At 36.6% G+C, this 21,682-nt stretch overlaps 1 protein-coding gene across 3 annotated transcripts in view; it reads left to right on the top strand.

Moving 5' to 3' along the window:
- The window catches only part of MKLN1 (muskelin 1), a 254,913-nt gene that overhangs the window by 160,207 nt on the left and 73,024 nt on the right, over positions 1-21,682 (top strand). For all 3 annotated transcript variants that reach the window (XM_036759608.1, XM_036759607.1, XM_036759609.1), the window contains exons 9-10: positions 898-1,010; positions 12,488-12,700. In XM_036759608.1, coding sequence (XP_036615503.1) covers positions 898-1,010; positions 12,488-12,700 — 326 coding nt within the window. The remainder of the gene's footprint in view (positions 1-897; positions 1,011-12,487; positions 12,701-21,682) is intronic.

The following is a 21,682-nucleotide window of genomic DNA, read 5'->3' as shown; positions in this document are numbered from 1 at the left end:
ACCTTAATATTAAAAATAATTTTTAAAAATTCAAAGAGAGATAGATCATATAGGTCTCACAGCTTAGGGTTGGAGATGTATTCTTAACTAAGTAAGAGAAGAGGCAATTACAAAAGATGAAATAGGTAACTTTAATTACATGCAACTCAAAAGCTTTCATCTAGACGAAATCAATGCACGTAAGATAAGAAGGGGCATAGTTGAATGGGAAAGTTTTTGTATCATATTTTTCTAATAAGAGTTTGTTATCTATCAACAATTTATACACACACACACACACACGCCCTGGATTTTTAGTTGGAGAACCAGGACTGAATTCAAATTTACCTTTGTCACTTTGGATGAGTTGCTCCAACTCTGTTTCTTCATCTGTTAATTAAGGTTTGTTATGAGACAGGGTAGCTAAGGTCCTTTCCAGTTCTCCTAAGCTCTTGTAACCATATGACAGTCTGGAAAACTTTTTTTCTCTATTTTATTAAATTTTCAGTGGAAAGAAATGGTGCAAAATTCGCCACAGTAATGGTTATGTTGATGTGTTGTTACACCTTAGAAGCCAAGTTCTTCAAAGGGATTTTAATGTTCAGTTTCCTTATTTGTAGAAAAGGAAACTAAAGATCAGAAAAAGGATATAACCTCTTAGGGACTTCTGTTAACTGCCATCCAGACTTACACAGTTTAAAAAAAGAGTTGATAAATGTGGTTAGATTTGCTGGAAATGTTATGATTTGTAAATATTGACCTCAGTATAGTCTGAAAAATCTGCTCTGCAAAGCTGTGTTTGGGTATCTAATTTTGTATTCAAAACTACTTGCTAAATATAGGAGTGGAGGGTGGTAATCTTTTGACAGTATCTGTCTTATTAAAAAACAAACAAACGTATTTTTCTAATTATTATAGAGACTGTTTATCTGTTTGGTGGCTGGGATGGAACACAAGATCTGGCTGACTTCTGGGCATACAGTGTGAAGGAGAACCAGTGGACTTGTATATCTAGAGACACTGAGAAAGAGGCAAGTTCTGAAATATTTCACATGTCTATTTTATTATGGTTTGGGGAATAATATATGTGTATGTATGGATATATTCTTCTTTTCAAGGTGATTTATATATCTTACCTTAAGTTCAACATGGTCAGCATGAGACTGTGGTCCAATTCATGAGGCCTGCCAAAGAATTTCAGGCAGCTGGTGAAAAATGTAGATGATGTAAAAGAAAGTAATGATTTAACTAGTGCTTTGTCCATGCCCCACTTAACCCACCTTCCACTGGCCACTATTGTGCCTGTCATTTAACTTGGCGAGTGTTTTGCCATCGTGTGCTCTTTCCTATCTGTGGCCCAGAGAAGTTTAGCCTTTTTTAATTTTGGCCCCTACTGCTACCTTGCACAGGTCCAAATTAGGCCACTATACGTTCTAAGTTGTGGACAGCTAGGAGCTTCCATTAGTGCACAGAGTGTTGGGCCTAGAGTCAGGAAGACTTATCTTCCTGACCTCAGATCTGGCCCTGACACTTACTAGCTATGTGGTCCTAGGCAAGTCGCAGAACCCTGTTTGCCTCACTTTCCTCATCTGTAAAATGTGCTAGAGGGGCAACTAGGTGGCACAGTGGATGCCGCATCAGGCCCAGAGTCAGAAAGACTTATCTTCATGAGTTCAAATCTGGATTCAGACATTTACTAAGCTCTGTGACCCTGGACAAGTCACTTGTTAGGCTCCGTTTCCTCATCTGAAGGAAATGGCAAAGCACTCCAATATTTTTGCCAAGAAATCCCCAAATAGGGTCATGAAGAGTCAGACATGACTGAAAAATGACTGAACAATGGCGGCAGCAAAAATGTTTTAGATTGTATTCCTGGTGTTCAGCTATTTATCTTAAAGAATTTCTCTACTTCTTTATCTGCAAGTTGCTGAGTACCTGACCCTGGGACCTTTTATGCCCCTGGGCCATGGAGCTTCAAAGGCCAATCAGGTTGCATGGGAGGAGGAAGTCAAAGAACTCAGGAATGCTGAGTCAAGAAAACACAGGTTCTGTTATGCCAAGTTTCTCCGAATCTGTCTTTTATAATTTTTTAATGGTAAAATATTTCAATTACACGATTTATTTGTTCATTGCCTAGTTATTTCCAGGTTTTTTTGGTTTTTTTTTTTTTGCTACAACAAAAGATGCTGTTACAAATTTTTTTTATATACATAGATACTTTCTCTCTTTGTTTTCTTTGGCATATTTGTAGGCTTAAGAATATATATATATATATCTTATAGAATATTTGTGTCAAAATATACAAGCCTTATGGTGAGAGCTATTCCTTTTGCATACTGTCATCCGATTTAATGGAAGTAGACTTTTACCTGAAAATGTCTGCTTTAGAGAGAGTGACATATATTCTATATGGGTATCATTTAGAATCCACATATACATGTTACCTGAGAGTCTCCTTAAAAATGAGAGGTCAGAATTATGATATGTTCTAGGGTAGAGGAAGTCCACAGAAAAAAATGTCAGTGTACAATTAAACAGATAACATTACAAACAGGTTTGATGATACTACAGAGGCACTTGGATGTGTGTGTACTCAAGGAGACAGGCAGATGCCTGACTTAAAGAGAAAGCTTATGAACAAGCTAGAAATAGATTTCTGTAGAATTAATCAAGTTATTTATTAAGTGCACAGTGTTTGCCAGACAGTATTGCTTGTCACTAGAGATACAAATACAAAGAGTGAAATGGGCCCTAGTTAGAATGAGCTTACATTCAAATGGAGGAAGCTGTTGAGGGAGAAAAAACCAGGGATTCCGGAATCACAAAACTAAAGTTCCCAGGACTGGAGTTCCCAGACGGGGTTGTTGAGGGGGAGTACCCCTCAAGGACCCAAGTACTGGAGAGGGTCGAGGCCGTCCGGAATGAATTTACGATCTCAAGCATTCTTTAAGTCAAGTTGGCAAAAGTTTATTGTTACGCTTTACAGCAGGCAAGAGTTCTTACGGAACCTGCAACCTTGCAGGGATGGAAGGAAAGTTTATGTACATGATTTGGGGGTGAAACATGTCAATTAGGTGTTTTGGGGTAGGATTAGGGAGTGGTTAAGGAGTGGCTAGTTCTTAAAGGAACATGCACTTTTTGTATCTACTGCGCAGACATATTACCCAGAGTTCACTGGGTAATAGACCAGGGGGTGCTACTAGAAGGAATAGTTTTGACTGAAACGTCACTAAGTTAACTAACAGTCAGGGCTGACTGGGAATATCTAGGTGGCTCTCATCAAATGTCAAATGTAAGAGAGTATACATTTGACTATATCTAGGATACATATCAGTAAGGTCAGTAAATAGTAAATATTATCATGACCCAGTGCACAGCCAATTATCAGTACACAAGGAGTCAGTCTGTAGATAGGCACAGCTGCCTACTGTGAAAGGAATAGAGATAAGTGTGTTGTTGGGGCATGTTGCCCTTGAGCTAGAGAGAAACTGTCTGAGACAGTATTTGGGGGCTAAGGAGAGATGTGATTTTAAAGCTGGATGTGGTTTTGGAATTGGGGTTCAGACACAGGAACCCAAGCAGAGGCTGTTAGAATTAGGGTCCAAGCACAAGCACCCAAGCATCAGAAGCCATAAGTACACATAAAAGTATATACAGCATAAATATAAAGTTAATAAATATAAATACATACAAAGCAGTTAAGTAAAAGATAATTTGGAAAGAAGAGCACTAGTATTTGAGGGAATCAGGAAAAGCTTTGTGCAGAGGAAGATGTTTGAGCTGCATCTTGAAAGATAGGAACTCTGAAATGCAAGTAAAAAGAGGTGGTTATTTTAGCTTTGAGACAGTGGTGGTAATCAGGTAAATAATAAATTGCTTAATGGTATTCAGAACAGAATGTGATAAATTTTTGTAGACCCAGAATAGCTTCATTGATTATTAAGGATCTTTGCATAGGATTTTGGCTTAAAGATATACAAATGTTCTTGTCCCAGTATTACAATTAGATTAATGGTGTTTTGGTCTTTCATCCCCTGTAATTTGCTCCAAATATTCATTGTTTAAGAGAGTGATATGTGGCTTTACAGAATAATCCTTCTGTAATGTTGATAGGTTCTGTTTGCCCAAGAAGAAAGTGTTTCATGTGCGATTTTGTTTTAGATGATCAAATTGTTTACAAACTGCCTCACACAGAGCATTAGAATGGATTTTTCCATTTATAGTTCCAGGGTTTTAAAAATATCCTGATAAAGAAATTCAAAGAAATCATATGACTGGACACAGTTTTGTCAGCTATTTGCTTTTTCTTTTTGATAAAATTTGCTAATTTTCTTAGATTTTTTTTTTTCCTGGATAGTAACATTGGTTTGAATTCTAAACTTTTTTCATCTTGGTGTTATTTAAGGGTCCTTCTAAGCTTTTATTCGTACTTTGCTTACATTAAACCACAGATTCTTTATCTTTTTTCCTTTTCTTTCCCATGTTCTTGTTCACATAGGGCAATGGCTGATCTCTTTTACCTTTATAAGCAGCTCTCTGAAGCTATGAGACTTTGGTACAATGCATTTTTTCTTCAGGGAGGATTCTAAATGATTTCTACCATTTCTACTATTAATAGAATTATAAGGAAAGCAATGTTGCTTAGTGGATATGGAGCTCTCCTCAGAGTCAGTAAGACTTGTGTGTAGCTCCAGCCTCAGAAATTGCACCTCCTGCCTCAGAAGCACGGTACTATGACTTTGCAGATCAGTTAAAATTTCAGTGTCTTAGGCAATACTAAGACTATAAGCTATAAAACAGTTACCAACCTGTGTTACCTTTGTTGGTATATGTCACAGGAGTGGGGAACCTGCAGCCTTGAGACTACGGGTTCCCCACCTCTGATTATAGGAAGTTTCCTCATGGGGATTTTTCTGCCTGATGAAACCATAAGTCTAGATCCCTCTACCTCTTACAAAAGGGGGAGAAAAGGAGGAGGATAGATTTTTAAAATTTTATTTACAATATTTTCCCAATTATCAAGCTTTTTTCCCCCTCTTTCCTGCCTCCCTTGAAAGGAAGAAGAAAACCCTTCTTAAAAAATAGGTATAGTCAAACAAAGCAAATTCCCATATTGGCCATGTCCAAAAATGTATCCCACTGCGTATTTAGTCTATTACCTCTCTATCAGGAGATGAGTAAGCATTCTTTATCATTGGTACCCTGGAATATCACCAGTTGATCATTGCATTAATCAGAGTTCTTAGGTCTTTCATAATTTTTCATTTTTACAATATTGTCAATATAGTGTAAATTGAAGAAGCATAATATTTTTAAAAACCTTCTTGGAGATCATGTAATCCAGCATTCTCATTTTAAAGCTGAGGAAACTTTTAAACAGAGATGTTAAGTGATTTTGCCAACATAGCTAATGAGAAATCACAGAACCAGGATTCAAAATGAGTTATCCTGTCTCCTAGGCTAGAGTTCTTTTCCAGAGAGGTAGCCCATTACATTTATCTCTTAGAATACCTTATTTCCTTCAAGGCTTAGCTTAAATACTACCTCATGTATGAAGTCTTTCTAGATCTGATTAGTTCCTAGTTCTTTTTCTTCCAAAGTGATGCTGTATTTATTTTTGCATATATTATGCATATACTCATTTGTTTTCTCCCTCAATAGAATGGGAGCTCTTTTCAGGTTAGGGCTGTTTTAATTGTTTCTTTATCTCTAGTGCCAAATACAGTACCGTACCCTGCACATAGTAGAGTGTGTGTGTGTGTGTGTGTGTGTGTGTGTGTGTGAGAGAGAGAGAGAGAGAGAGAGAGAGAGAGAGAGAGAGAGAGAACATAGATATATCTCCAACCACTCGCTCACTGGATTTGGAGTTAGAAGAAAATAGTTTTACCACCTGTGAATATGTACTAGTTTAGCAGGTCGTATCTCTCTGATTCTGTTTCCTTATCTGTAAAATAGAATTAAAATGTTTGTAACTCAGAAAATAGTTATGAGAATCAAATGAGATAATTTATTGCATGTTAAGAGTTTAAAGTTTGCAAAGCACTATATAAATGCCAGCTGCTATTATAATTCTAGTACACCACAGTTATTTTATTTTAGAAAGGTTTGTCTCAGATATTTTTAGTAGGGCATGAGATAATTTTCCGCATAGTTACATGAAAAGGAACTGATATTTATGTAAAACATTCAGTTCTTGTCAAATACTCAAAATTTTTACTTAATGTTATCAGATTTTGTTATAAATATTCTTCCTTTACTGCCTGTTAAAGAGAAAGAAACAGTGAGTTAGGGACATAGAGGGGAGGCAGTTGCTTATGTGTTGTTGCTTTTGCAAGGTATTTTGTGTTCAAGGCTAAACTGGAGCCTTGTCACTGTAATCACTGAAATGACTATTACATCCTCCTTTCCTCCCCACCCCCAAGGGATTATAAAAATTAATTTCATTTCTTCTGGCTCTACCCTGCATTGGAGCATGAGAGAAATCAGTCTATCAGAGAGGGTTGCTAGGGATGAAGGAGAGCTAGATTTCTATGTGTTTGTAAAGGAATGAGAGGGAGCATCACCAAAATAGATCTAATATGAAAAGTAAGTAGTTTTAAAAAAAAAAGAATGGAATAAGTTTCATGGGTTTCAGTGGAAGATTCCTAGGGGGATATGGTTGACATGAATTGCAATGTGAAGGTGGAGGCCAGGAAATGGAATTTAGACACATTTATGGTAGGGAAACCCCTTAAAAGGCTAACGTTATTAGTGAGTTAGATTAGGGCTCTTTTCCTGAAGGGAGGAGCATAGATATTCAGAAACAGATAGAATGATTGATAATTATGAGCTGCAGGAACACTACCCATTGCTATATTTATCTTTAACTGACCTACTAATGATTACTGTATTCAAAGGTCTGCTTAACTTAAATTGGTGCATTTGCAAAGCATATATTGCCTGTGTATATCTTAGTATGACTATCAGGCTACAGTCTAAATGGATTCTGTTGTTTAGTGTGTGATTACATATGGGGATATATTTCTCTGAGCCAGACCAGCTCTCTAACCCAAGAGTGGCAGTAGTGTGGATGCACTGTTACTCCTTTTATTTGCAAGTGTTCCACCATTTGATTATATGCTATTAATAAATGATATAGTTAGCTTAGAGGTGAGTGTGTCTGGGTCTATGTTTCTTAAAATTCTAGACCAGACTAATGGAAAGACAGTTATGACTATTTGACAAGAGGTAATGATGACCCGAATTAGTTTGTCGTCAGTGGGAATGATAGAATCAGAGTCGATTGGTGAATGGACAAACACATTATGAGTAATTAATAAAATGAAATATTATTGTGCCACAAAAAAGCTGAAAAAGATGGTTTCACACTGGGAAGACTTGAATTCATGTAGAGTTAAGTGAGCAGAACCAGGTACAATAGCATCATAAAATCAGACATCTTTGTAACACTTAAAAATCGGTTAGTACAACGACCATTCATAATTCCAGAGAGCTAATGATGAATCATCATCCTCTCTCTTCTCTCCCTCTTTCCTTCCCTTCCTGCTGTCCAAGCAAGTGAGTCAGGCAACAAAGTAGAAAAGGAGTTCTATAAGGAGGAAACCAAGGGCAAAAACCTCTAGGAAACCATCAAAAACTAGTTGTCAATGATGATTGTTAAGTACTGAGGCAAATGAAGACTAATTAAAAAAAATAAACTCTTGGATTTAGCCATTAGGAGAAAAGTTGATGATATTTTCGTAAGTGTTGTTGTTTTGACCTGAGTGGTTACTTTGGGACTAATATCTGGTTTGCACGCTGAGAGTTTTAGAAGGGTGTTGTCTAAGTAGCTTAGGTTTTATTGTACTCTCTCAGAAGACATCTCAAGACTTCCTATCCCCAAGTGAGGAATCCTGAAAACTGTTGAGATATTCTTTGATTTTTATTTAGATATATTACCAAATCAGCTTATGTAAGCATCTGATGAAAGTATCTTGACTTACCTCACTTCTAAAAAGCTATGTAATAAAGTAACTTGGTTAAGGATTTTATATTTATGACTGTCAAAGTTGATTTGTGTCATTACTGGTAGATTATCTAACCTAAATTAAATTTATTCTTTAAATGGTTGACAAGAATGAAAAACCTAAAAACATTGGCAGTTATTCTTTAGGTCAAGTACCTTGCTAAGCTTAAAATTATTTTAATAAAAAATCAGAATAATTAAAGATGTGAAGTGGTTTGGTTTTTTGAGGGAGGAAAAGCAAAATTGGGAGGAAATGTGTAATTTTTAAGAAGTATGTTTTGCCAGAGAAAGCTGTTTTTGACCCTTTAACTTACCATTCTGTGAATTTGTATGTGGCAGCTATCTAGAGGATAGGAGTTTTTTCTTTAAAAAATTAAAGGAAAGAGTGATGACTGAACTCTTAAAGTTCAGTACTTTGCCTACTTTGACTTTATGTAATTAAAAAACCAAGGACTTGCATGTGCAGTGATCCTGACAGTCTACTGGTTTTTATACACAGTTTGTTTGCTGTTGTCCCAGGATTTCTACCACCACTTAACTACTGTTCCCAAATCAGTAACCCATGCTCTACCAACTTCCCTTAAAATCTCTTATTTGAGAGTTGAAACTACATTCACATCAACATAGAATTTTCAAGTCAGAAGAGATCATCTTGTCCAAATCTTTCATTTTTAAAAAAAATAAGCAAGTTTCTTGTCTTCCTAGGAGGACAGAACACATTGAAACATTGCTACTGTATGGTAGAGCTGGTGACTCATTACTGCTTACTGTGCCATATGGATAAGTGAATTCCAAGAAATGTAAATTTCAATGCTTGCTTTAAAAGATATCTTTTCATTATTTTTAGATTAGCTATTCCTTATTAACAACTACAGAAACATTGAATTTATTTTTTTAGTCCCTCAATGTATCATATGCACTTAGCTAATAATAGTAACAATAATTTTAGGGCAAATATCCAGCTGTATGAAATAAAATGCAAGAATATCCTCTAGGTTTTAGAACTGTTCTCAAGACACCCAAGTACTAAACTGAAAGATGTGGTGGAAATTTTTAATCTAGCTTTGTTAGAATAATGTTCCAACTACTCCTGTAAATCCATAATTTCATTGATTTAGAAACTCCAGTGAGACAGATTGTAACCCATCTATATATCCTATTCTGTGTGACTGTCATCCATGTCTTCCTAAATATCTTCAACAGGGAGCTCCACTCAACTTTCTGGAATCTTCTTTCAAGTTCTTTTAACATTGAGTAGACATCTTTGGAATGCACAGGCTATCCATCAGGTATCTCGTACTCTAGCTCAGGGCTGTCCAAAATGCACATGCTGCCCGCAGTGTGATTTATGTGGCCCACCTACAGGCATAGAAATTTACATAAATGCTTTAGTAAAAGAAGCTGAGCTACCTCAGAGCTCTCACTAAAATGGCAAATCAAAATATTGTTTCTATTGTTTCAGTGAAAACCTAAGGTTGGGCAGCCCTGCTCTAGCTCTATAACGAGCCCTTCCTCTCTTCCAATTATCTATTATTTTATGCCACTTTTGACAGTTTTTTGCATGGAGTGTGTTACAGCCCATTCACATCTACCATGTGACCTCTGATACCGGATGATTATCAATTTGAATTCTTCAGACACTATAGTATTTCATGGCTTGCAGCCATACAACATCACTAGAAAAAAATCTTGGTGGTAAAAGGAAGGGCCTCCCCCGCAACCTCTTTTATAAAATGACCATAGAAAACTGAATTTTGAGCAGGAAACCCAGTTAAAAGTCAAAGTGGGGTATTTTTACATCCCAGGGCACCTGAAGAAGAGAGAGGTCCACAGACATTAAGGTGGGGGCTGACCAGGAGTGTGGAGTATCAGAAGCAGCACCAGTGATGATGGCAGCACTAGGGCATAGTGGCAACAGCATTGATAGTGCCCCAGAGAAGCTAAGGGGACTTCCACACCCAATCAGGAAGAGATTCCAGGGAAGTCCTGTACTAGCAGTAGGTACAGGATCAGGAACCATTTGACAGCTCTGTTGCCCATTAACCAGTTCTGGGTCACAGTTCCACAGTGGAAAGGAGCACTTGTGCTAGTGAGAGAGCAGGGTGAAGGGAACAAAGTACAGAGAAGGAGGGCAATGAGATCTGTACCTGGATCACACCACATTGAAAGTACCAAAATCTTATAGGCCCCCAGATCGAATTGTGAAAGCAATAGGACATAAAAGACAGAATCTTAAGCAGACACCTCCCTAAGGGGTGAGTGGAGCCCTACTCGGACATAAAGTTCAAAGCCAAGAAATAGGCTTGAAAAATAAGCAATCACCAATAACAACAAAAGAACAACCTGACCTATAAAGCTACTATGGTGACAGAGAAACTCAAGAAACAAATTCAGAGGAAGACAGTGACTTGAAAACATCTTACAAGCAAAGCCTCAAAAGAAAAATACAGACAGGACACAAGCCCAACAAGAATTCCTAGAAGAGCTAGATTTTTTTTTCTTTTTTTAGAGCAGTGGTCAGAAGTAAAACTGACTTTTCAGAAGAAAAGAAGGCAAAAAAGCAAAGATAAATAGGAGAGAACCAGATGGAGGGAAACACAGTTAGCAATCGTAACTATGAATGTGAATGTGATGAATTCACCCATGAAATGGAAGAGGATAGCAGATAAAAACCAGAATTTAACAGTATGTTGTTTACAGGAGACACACTTGAAACAGAAAGATGCATGCAGAATTGCATCTGAACATATACTGAACATATATATTATATATATTATTTATATCTATATTATACATATATACACACACACTCACAAAGTGGCATCGTATCCAAATTATTGAAAGAAAAGTTTAATGAGTTACAGAGGGAAATAGACAGTAAAACTATATCAGTGAAGAACTTTAATTTACTCCTCTCAGACGTAAAAATATCTAACCATAAAATTAACAAAAAAGTAAAAGAGATGAAAGAATTTTAGAAAGGGTAGTTATGAAAAAAAAGGAAAGAAAAAGGTAGACATGACAGACCTTTAGAGAATATTGAATGGGTATAGAAAGGGGTGTCTATTTCTTAGCTCTTCAAGGCAGCTTTACCAAATTTGGCCATGAATGAGGGCATAAAAACTCTTATTATGCTTGTCAGTGAGGTTTTTTATGCCCTCATTCATGGCCAGGTTTTATAAAGGTGCCACGGACACCCTTTTTGGACCATCATGAAATAAAGATTATGTTTAATAAAGGACCTTTGAAGCATAGCTTAAAAATTCATTGGAAACTAAATAATCTAATCCTAAAAAGTCAGTGGGCCATATCACCCCTTGCCTAAGAACCTACGGTGTCTTTGTTTTGCCTCTGAAACCATGTTTCTTAGCCAGTCATTCCAAGTCTTTCATCCACTCCTCCTACTTTAGTGTTCAACTTTAATTTCTCTCCTACCCCAATACAAACTTTTCACACCAATAAGAATAGGCTCCTCACTCCCTCTTCTGTTTTCCCGGACCTGTTTACAAAATACATGTTATTGCTTTTATTCATGTCCTTAATTTAGAATATTCTTTCTTTTTTGTTTCCATCAGCAAATTCTATATTGCTTTCAGAATTCACTTTCCCGGAAAGTTTTTCTCACTGTCTTGTCTATAATGATCTTTTCCTTTATATGAATTTCCGTAACATTTGTGTTCTCTGCAATTGTGCTGTATTATTTGGTACATTCTTTTGCGTCATCTCTAGTTGGTTCATATATATGTATTCAACAAATATTTATTGAACATTTTCTTTTTACAAATTGGGAGGTAGGGAACTATTGAAGCTAGAATAGGTCATGTTTTCCTTGCCCTCAAGGCATTTACTATCAAATTGTAAAAGTGACTTTTAGTCATTTTTTTCAGTTATGTTCAACTCTTTGTGACCTCATTTGGGGTTTTCTTGGCAAAGATACTGGAGTGATTTACCATTTTCTTCTCTAGCTCATTTTACAGATGAGGAAACTGAGAAAAACAGGGCTAAATGACTTGTCCAGAGTCACATACCTAGTAAGTATCTGAGGCCAGATTTGAACTCTGGAAGATGAGTCTTACTCATTGATTCCTTCCTGCCTGGCACTATATCTATTTCACCACCTAGCCACCTAGGGAAATAATTACGTACATACATAGATACATACATACATATAACTTTAGTACAAGGCAGTATGTGAAAAGTGCCATGTGAGCACAGAATGTCCTAAAAGTCTAACTGCCTAAGAGCTTTGAGACATCCTATGTACTGTAGAAATTCTGAGAAACCTTTTCTTTTTAGCCAGATTATAAATGTAATGTCATCTTTTTTGTTATATCTACTGGCATAATAATATCAGAAGAGTATCACTTGTGTAGTAAATGTTTCTGAATTTCTTAATAAATACATTTCTAAGAAATGAAAAGAAAATTAACATTATTTTAGGTTCTGATGTTTATTTCTTTTTGTTTCTAATCACCATTCTATGCTTTTTCCCCTGCCAAACAGAATGGACCTAGTGCCAGATCTTGTCATAAAATGTGTATTGACATTCAGCGAAGACAGATCTATACACTGGGACGTTACTTGGATTCCTCTGTGAGAAACAGCAAATCTCTGAAAAGTGACTTCTACCGCTATGACATCGACACAAATACATGGATGTTGCTAAGTGAGGACACTGCTGCTGATGGAGGACCCAAGTTGGTGTTTGATCATCAGGTGTGGTAGAGTGATGAAAATATGTTATAATTGTTTGTCTTCAGAAGTTTTTGCTCTTCAGTTTTACTTTATGTGTAATGTGAACTGTTATTGATTCCTATATTGAGTATTCTCAGATAACAGATCCAAACTCAAGTCAGGAACTTCAAGAACTCAGGCAAGGGGGGGGCATTAATCAGATTTTGCGCTACATCAGATCCCTTTGGGAACATGAAAAGCTTGTAGGTCCCTATCCCATGCTGTCACTGAGATCCTAGAATAACACAACATTTAATACCTCCAAGTAAGCAGCAACAAAACTGGCCCAGCCTTTCCCTCTAAAAGTGTGGCACAACCCAACCCTTACATTAGTGTGAGAAAGTTGATTGAAAAAATATGCAAACAGGAAAGTAATACCACCATGAAGAGGCATTATGGTGGCAGGGAAGCTTCGACACAAACACAGAAGAACAAGAATGACTCCAGAACATCTACAAGTAAATCTACAAAGAACAGCATAACTTAGGCATAAACTCAACTACAATTCCTGGAAGAGGTGCAATAAGTTTTTTAAGAAAGAGTTTGAATTTTTTTTATAAATGAAAAAGCACCTGAGGAAAAATAATAGAAAAGGAATGAGAGCCATGGGAGAAAGAATTATAAAGGAATTAAACTTCCTGAGAATAAGAATGAACCAAAACAATGACTCCATGAGACAAAAGACTGAAGAAAAGGAAATATACATAACAAAAGCAACTAAACTTGAAAACAGATTGAGGAGGAAAAAAAATTAGGAATCATTGGATTGTCCGAACGCCATGATCAAAAGAGAGCTTAAACATTTTATTTCAAGAAATTTTAAAAGGAAAATGTTTATATCTTTTAAAACCAGAAGGCAGAGTGGAACTAAGAATCTACCAGTTACCTCTTGAAAGAAACCCCAAAAGAAAAACTCTTAGCAATATCATAGCTTTTTCATCAGGAATGATTAGAATTCCCGTTTCACTCAGAGATAAATTGCTTACATTCAAACAAATTACATTCTTCATTAGGACTCATTGAAAGAGTCTAATTAGAAAGGCCTGGGAAGAGGTCTGTTAAGTATTGATCTTAAGAGAAAAAAGGAAAGAGAAGGAAAGAGGAATACACTGGGGTGGGGGGAAGGGAAAATTATCTCAAATAGTCAGACTTTGCAAGTAGGTATCTACATAGTCAAGTTGGCTGGAGGTAAGCGTGCACAGCTGCCCCCTTAATCTCAGTCTCATCTGGACTGGTCAAAGCTGGAAAAAACACAGATTTGGGTACAAAATTATATTCCACTCAACAGGGAAATAGGAGAGGGGGTAAAGGGAGAGTAAATAAAAGGAAGGGCTGGTCTTATGTAAAACATATTCTAAAGATATGCAAAAAGGTATCCCTTGGAGGCAGCAAAGAATGAAAATCTGATGGGATGTCTGTAAATTGGAGAATGACTGAACAAGTTATGTTATATAAATGTGATAAAATATGTTGTAAGAAATGATGAAATAAATGGTTTCAGAGAGATGTGGGAAGATTTGTATGAGAATTGCTACAGAATAGTGAACGTAAGAGAACAATTTATACAATGAAAACAATATGATAAAGACAAGCAACTTTGAAATATAATGACCAACCATGATTCCAGAGAATTAATAATGAAACATGCTACTCACCTCGTGATTGGGGGGTGAAGAACTCTATACAGAATGAAGCAGTTTGGTGTGGTCCAAGGAGGACATGGCCAATACTAAAACTCTTGCTTTACTATACATATTACACATATTTATACTAGTTTTTTTTTCTTTTGTTATTGGTAGAGCAGGTTATGGTGGGAGAGTGAGAAGACAGATATTTGCTGAATATACACCCATAATTTTTTCTTTAAAGTATAAGGAACAGCATGCATTAAGGAGTCAGGAAGGCATATAACAGCATGTGATCTATTTTAGCTAGAGTGGAGTATTTGGAGAAGCTTAGTTCGAGATAAAAGTTGGAAGGTAGGGGTGGTAGGTCAGAGAGGATCTTGGATCTTTGATGCGAAGATAAGTTCAAATTTTATTTGTGAAGTAATTGGGAACCAGTAAAAATTTTGAGTTCAATTATATGACCACATAATGTTTGATGTCTGTAGAAAACAATATTGCAATGTTGCTGAAATGGTTTAAAAACTTCTTATATTTGACCTCTACTTACAAAAATATCTATAGCATTTCTTTTTGTGATGGCAAAGAATTTGAATTTGAGGGGATGTCCATCAATTAGGGAATGGCTGAACAAGTTATGGTTATGTGATTGTAAAAGAATACTATTGTATTATAAGAAATGATAAGGGTAATGGTTTCAGTAAAATCTGAGAAGATGTGTATGAACTAATGTTTGCAAAATAAGTGAACAGAACCAGGAGATCATTGTACACAGTAACAGCAATATTGTAACAGTGATTACATGTGAAAGATTTATCTACTGTGATCAATACCGTGATCCAAGACAATTCCAAACTCATCATGCAAAATGTTATCCATCTCTAGAGAGGGAACTGATAAACTCTTGAGTACAATCTAAAGTGTAATTCTTTCACTTTATTCAATTTGTGTGTGTGTGTGTGTGTGTGTGTGTGTGTGTGTGTGTTTGTGTGTTTGTATGTATGAGAGAAAGAGAGATGGCTAACATGGAAATATGTTTTGCATGATTTCACATGTATAATTGATATATTGCTGGCCTTCTCAGTGGGGGAAAGGTAGAAGGGAAGGAGAATTTGAAACTCAAATTTTTTTTTAAATATTGAAAATGAATAATTTTTATAAGGGAAAAATCTCATTATATTTGTTAGCTTTAAAGCTCCATATTCAGAGAATATTTAAAAATAAGTTTGAAAGAAAGTTGTCAGTGTAAGCCCATAGTGATTGACAGCTGTGGATTTCCTAGATACTTAGTAAACAAGTTAATATTGTTTAGTGATTGAATCTAAATAACTCATTTGATGGAAATAAACTTTCCAGAAAAAAGATTAAAATGAACATTTATAATTTTCAAGAGATGGTAGAAAACCTAATTGAAATATTTGATCTTGTGGATCTGAGAGGCTCAGGTAGATTGAAAAATTCCTCAATGGTGACTGACCCAAGTTGGAAGAGTGAAGTGAGCATTCCTGTTGAGCGCTCCCAAAATATGCCTTAGAATTAATTTAAGAAAAAATAGGCAGGAAAAAAATGAGCAAACAAAAAAAAAAAGGACCTGACAATTAAAATCTCTTAAGGTGACAGGGAAGTTTAAGACACAAGTCCAGAAGAAGAAAATCACATGAAAACGTTTGCAAGCAAAGCCTCAAAGAAAAAAAATACAATTTGGACAGAAGCTCACCAAGAATTCCCAGAACAGCTAAAGAAAGAGGATCCCCACCCCCCAAGGGCAAAAAAACCAAAAGATTTTAAAACACACATAAAAACACTAGAGGAAAAAAATGGGAGAGGAGTGAAAGCTATGCAAGAAAATTGTGAAAAGAGAATTAACAGCTTCTCAAAAGAGGCACAAAAACAACTCCTTAAAAATCAGAATTGGCTAAATGGTAAAAGAGGAACAAAACCTTATTGAAGAAAATAACTCCTTAAAAATCAGAACTAGTCAAGGGAAAGCTAATGAATCCATGAGAAATCAGGAAACAAACAAACACAAAAAACAAAGTAAAAAGACTGAACAAAAATAGAAAATGTGAAATTTCTCATAGGAAAAAATAACTGACCTGGAAAATAGATGAAGGAAAGATAATTTTTAAAGGTACAGAATCAAGAGACACGTAAAAAAGTAAACATGAGTAAGAAAACACAAGAGATATAATAGAATTAAGCTGTTTATATTCCTCAGGGAACAAATATTACATGTAACCCTTAAGAACTTTATCATCATTAGTGTAGTTTTATGTAACCCCTTAATAACTTTATTCATCATTAGGACAGCTAGAAGGAGTCTACTAAGACAGATGCTTTTGATGTGAGTCTATTATGTTGAGATGATTTCAAAAGAAAAATAAAAGGGTGAGAAAAAGGGAGAAGGAAAAGGAAGAATAGGGGGAATTATCTCACATAAAAGAGGCATGTCAGGAAGTTTTTAGATTGGAAGGGGGAGGAATAGACAAACACTTGAATCTCACTCTCATCTGCACTAGTTCAAAGATTGCTTGTGCGCACGTGCGTGCGCTCGCTCACACACACACACACACACACACACACACACACACACACACAAATTGGGTATAGAAATTCACCTTGATCCAACAGGACAGTAGAAGAGGCTTACAGAAAAAACAGGGTGGATGAGGGGGAGGTGAGATAAGAGGGAGGGGAGATAAAGGTTGGCAGTGATCAGAAGTAAAACCGACTCTTAAGAAAGCCCAAGATTAAAAAAGATAAGAACAGAGAGAATAGGACAGAGGGAAATAAACAGTGATCATAAATGTGAATGTGATGAATTCACCTATAAAATGGAAGAGAGTAGCAAAATGGATTAGGAAGAAGAATCCAACAATATCTTTCTTACATGAGACACTGGATTTTACTTTAGCTAAGGTAAAAAAGGCAGGGTTAGCAGTCATGATTACTGACAAATCAGAAGTAAAATTAGACCTAATTAAAAGTAATAATCAAAGAAACCACATTTTGCTAACAGGTACCATAGACAATTAATATTAATACTGAACATATAGATAACAAATGACATAGCATCCAAATTCTTGAAGGAAAAGTTAAATGAGTTACAGGAAGAAATAAGCAGTAAAACTATATTATTGAGGTACCTTAACTTTTCCCCTCAGATCCAGATAAGTCTAACTATAAAGTAAAAAGAAAGACATTAAAGAGATGAAAGAATTTTAGTAAAGTTAGATGTAATAGACGTCTGGAAAATATTGAAAGGAGAACAGAAAGGAATATACCTATTTCTTAGTTCCTAAGGCACCTTTACAAAATTTAGCCATGAAATAGAGTGTAAAAATCTCATAAACACAGGTGGAGACAAGATGGAGGCTGGAAAGCAGGGACTTGTGTGAACTTACACCCAGGTCCCTCCAAATACCTATAAAAAATGGCTCTGAACAAATTCTAGAACTGCAGAACCCACAAAATGGCAGAGGGAAGCAGGGCTCCAGCCCAGGACAGCCTGGATGGTGGTGGGGTAAGGTCTATTGCACAGACGTGGGAGGAGAGCCCAGTGTGGGCTGCACGAACCAACCAAACCGGGAGATGGGTGGAATAGGCCCTAGCACCCTGAATCAGTGAGCTGTGGCAGTTACCAGACTTCTCAACCCACAAACACCAAAGACAACAGAGAAGGTTAGTGGGAAAAACTGCGGGGACAGAGTGAAAAGAGTTCATGGTTCAGCCACTGCCCTGGGGGCAGCAGAAGTGGTGCAGCTACAGAATTACAGCTGCAGTTGCTTATGGCCCCAGGCCTACCTTGTGGGAGGAATTAAGTGGTAGATCTGAGCAGGAGTACAGAGCCTACTTAGATCTGAGTCCAGTCTGGGTTGCCGGTTCTTGGGGGAGGAAGAACACTGTTGTGGCAGAGCTTGCTGTGTAGCTCTGAAAACAACAGCACAGCCCCTCAAGCTTGGGACAAAGTACTCTCTACTCTACAAGCAGTGATACCCCAATGAAAAACTCAAAGGTCAAGTAAGTTGGCTGGGAGCATGGCCAGGCAGTGAAAACGGACTTGGATTCAGACTCAGACTTTGGAATCTTTCTTTGGTGACAAAGAAGACCAAAACATACAGCCAGAAGAAGTCAACAAAGTCAAAGAGCCTCCATCAAAAGCCTCCAAGAAAAACATGAACTGGTCAGGCCATGGAAGACCTCAAAAAGGATTTGGAAAAGCAAGTTAGAGAAGTAGAGGAAAAATTGGGAAGAAAATGAGAGTGATATGAGAAAACCATGAAAAACAAGTCAATGACTTGCTAAAGGAGACCCAAAGAATACTGAAGAAAATAACACCTTAAAAAATAGACTAACTCATGGCAAAAGAGCTCTAAAAAGCCAATGAGGAGATGCCTTGAAAGACAGAATTAGCCAAATGGAAAAGGAGGTCCAAAAGACCACTGAAGAAAATACTACCTTAAAAATGAGATTGGAGCAAGTGGAAGCTAGTGACTTGATGAGAAATCAAGATATTATAAAACAGAACCAAAGGAATGAAATAATGGAAGACAATGTGAAATATCTCCTTGGAAAAACCACTGACCTGGAAAATAGATCTAGGAGAGATAATTTAAAAATTATTGGACTACCTGAAAGCCATGATGAAAAAAAGAGCCTAGATATCATCTTTCAAGAAATTATCAAGGAGAACTGCCCTGATATTTCAAGAAATTATCAAGGAGAACTGCCCTGATATTTTAGAGTCAGAGGGTAAAATGGAAATTGAAAGAATCCACAGATTGCCTCCTGAAAGAGATCCCAAAAAGAAAACTCCTACGATTATTGTTGCCAAATTCCAGAGCTCCCAGATCAAGGAGAAAATACTACAAGCAGCCAGAAAGAAACAATTTGAGTGTTGTGGAAAAACAATCAGGATAACACAGCATCTAGCAGCTTCCACATTAAGGGACCGAAGGGCTTGGTATATGATATTCTGGAGGTCAATGGAACTAGGATTAAAACCAAGAATCACCCACCCAGCAAAACTGAGTATAATACTCCAAGGCAAAATATGGATTTTCAATAAAATAGAGGACTTTCAAGCTTTCTCAGTGAAAAGACCAGAGCTGAATAGAAAATTTGACTTTCAAATACAAGAATCAAGAGAAGCATGAAAAGGTAAACAAGAAAGAGAAATCACAAGGGACTTACTAAAGTTGAACTGTTTTGTTTACATTCCCACGTAGAACGATGATGTGTATAATTCATGAGACCTCAGTATTAGGGTAGCTGAAGGGAATGTACGTATACATATATATATATAACATGTGTGTATACATATATATATATATATATATATATACGTACACACACAGAGAGAGAGAGAGCACGAGAGAGAGAGAGAGCGCGGGCAGGCACAGGGTGAGTTGAATATGAAGGGATGATATCTAAAAAAAAAATCAAATTAAGGGATGTGAGAGGAATATATTGAGGGAGGGAGAAAGGGAGAGATATAATGGGGTAAATTATCTTGCATAAAAGTGGCAAGAAAAAGCAGTTCTGTAGGAAGGGAAGAGGGGGCAGGTGAGGGGGAATGAGTGAATCTTGCTCTCATCGGAATTGACCTGAGGAGGGAATACGATGCACACTCTTTTGGGTATCTTACCCCACAGGAAACAAAGAGGAAGAAGATAAAAAAGGGGAGATGATAGAAGGGAGGGCAGATAGGGGGAGGAGGTAATCGTAAGCAAACACTTTGGAAAAGCAACAGAGTGAAGTTAGGAAATTGAATAAAGGGGGATAGGATAGGAAGGAGCAAAATATAGTTAGTCTTTCACAACGTGGATATTGTGGAAGGGTTTTACATAATGACAAGCATGTGGCCTTTGTGGAATTGCTTGCCTTCTTAGGAAGGGTGGGTGGGGAGAGAAGAGGGGAGAGAATTTGGAACTCAAAAGTTTTAAAAACAGATGTTTAAAAAAAAAAGGTTTTTGCATGCAACTAGGAAATAGGATATACAGGTAATGGGGCATAGAAATCTATCTTGCCCTACAAGAAAGTAACGGAAAAGGGAATGGAAGAGAGTGGGGTGACAGAAGGGAGGGCTGACTGGGGAACAGGGCAACCAGAGTATATGCCATCTTGGAGGGGGGGGAGGGTAGAAATTAGGGAGAAAATTTGTAATTCAAATTCTTCTGAAAATCAATGCTGAAAACCAAAAATATTAAATAATCCTAAAAAAAAGAAAAAAAATCTCAGAAATAAATGCAATAAAGCAGAAATATTAAATGTACCCTTTTTTGGATCCTCATGAAATAAAGATTACATTCAATAAAGGCCTTCTGAAGCATAGCTTTAAAAATTATTGGAAACTAATCATAAACAATGAGTGGGCCAAAGAACAGATCATAAAAACAATCAGTAATCCAATTACAAATAATGACAGCTTTGAGACTGTGCACCAAAATTTATGGGATGCAGCCAAAGCAGTATTTATGAATCGATAAAAGAGAAATGCCAGATCAATGAATTCGTCGTGTAACTTTAAAAAAAAAAACTAGAAAAAGAACAAATTAAAAACCCTCATCTAAACATCAAAATTGAAATCCTGAAAATCAAGGAAAACACCATCAGATAAACCATTGGGTAATTTTACTTTATAAAAGATAACCAAAGGACAGCTAAGTGGGGCAGTAGATGGAGCACCAGCCCTGAAATCAGGAGCACCTGAATGTGACTGCAGAGAATTGACACTTACTAGCTGTGTGACCCTAGGCAAGTCACTTAACTCTGATTGCCTCACCGCCCACCTCCCCTCACACTCCTTCCCCCCCACCAAAAAAGTGATAACCAAATTGCTAGTGTCAAAAATGAAAAGGTTAAATGCTCAGCTAATGAAGATGAAATTAAATGGGTTTAAATGAAATCAAATTATTTTGCCCAGTTATATGCCAATGAGATTGACAGTTGAAATGAAGTGAATAACAATTTATAAAAATGTAACACAGATTAACAGAAAAAGAATAAAATAGTTAAATAACCCTATCCTAGAAAAAGAAATTGAACAAGCCATAAATAATCTCCCCAAGGGACACCACCACCATCACCCCCAGTACCAAATTGATTTACAAGCAAATTTCTGCCAAACATTAAAAGAACAGTTAATTCCAGCAATATAGAAACTGTTCTTTAAAACTGTTTTTCAAGTAGGTAAAGAGTCCTATCAGATTCCTTTTTGGATCAATTTGGGTTTGAAACCTAATCCAGGGAAAGAAAAAATGGAAAGAAAAGTATAGGTCAGTTTTCCTAATGCATATTGATACAAAAATTTTAAAGAAAATACTAGTAAGCATGAACT

This window comes from Trichosurus vulpecula, chromosome 5 (genome assembly GCF_011100635.1).
Source record: "Trichosurus vulpecula isolate mTriVul1 chromosome 5, mTriVul1.pri, whole genome shotgun sequence".
NCBI lineage: Eukaryota > Metazoa > Chordata > Mammalia > Diprotodontia > Phalangeridae > Trichosurus > Trichosurus vulpecula.
The sequence above is the reverse complement of the archived record's forward strand: the minus strand, read 5'-3'. Positions and strand labels throughout refer to the sequence as shown.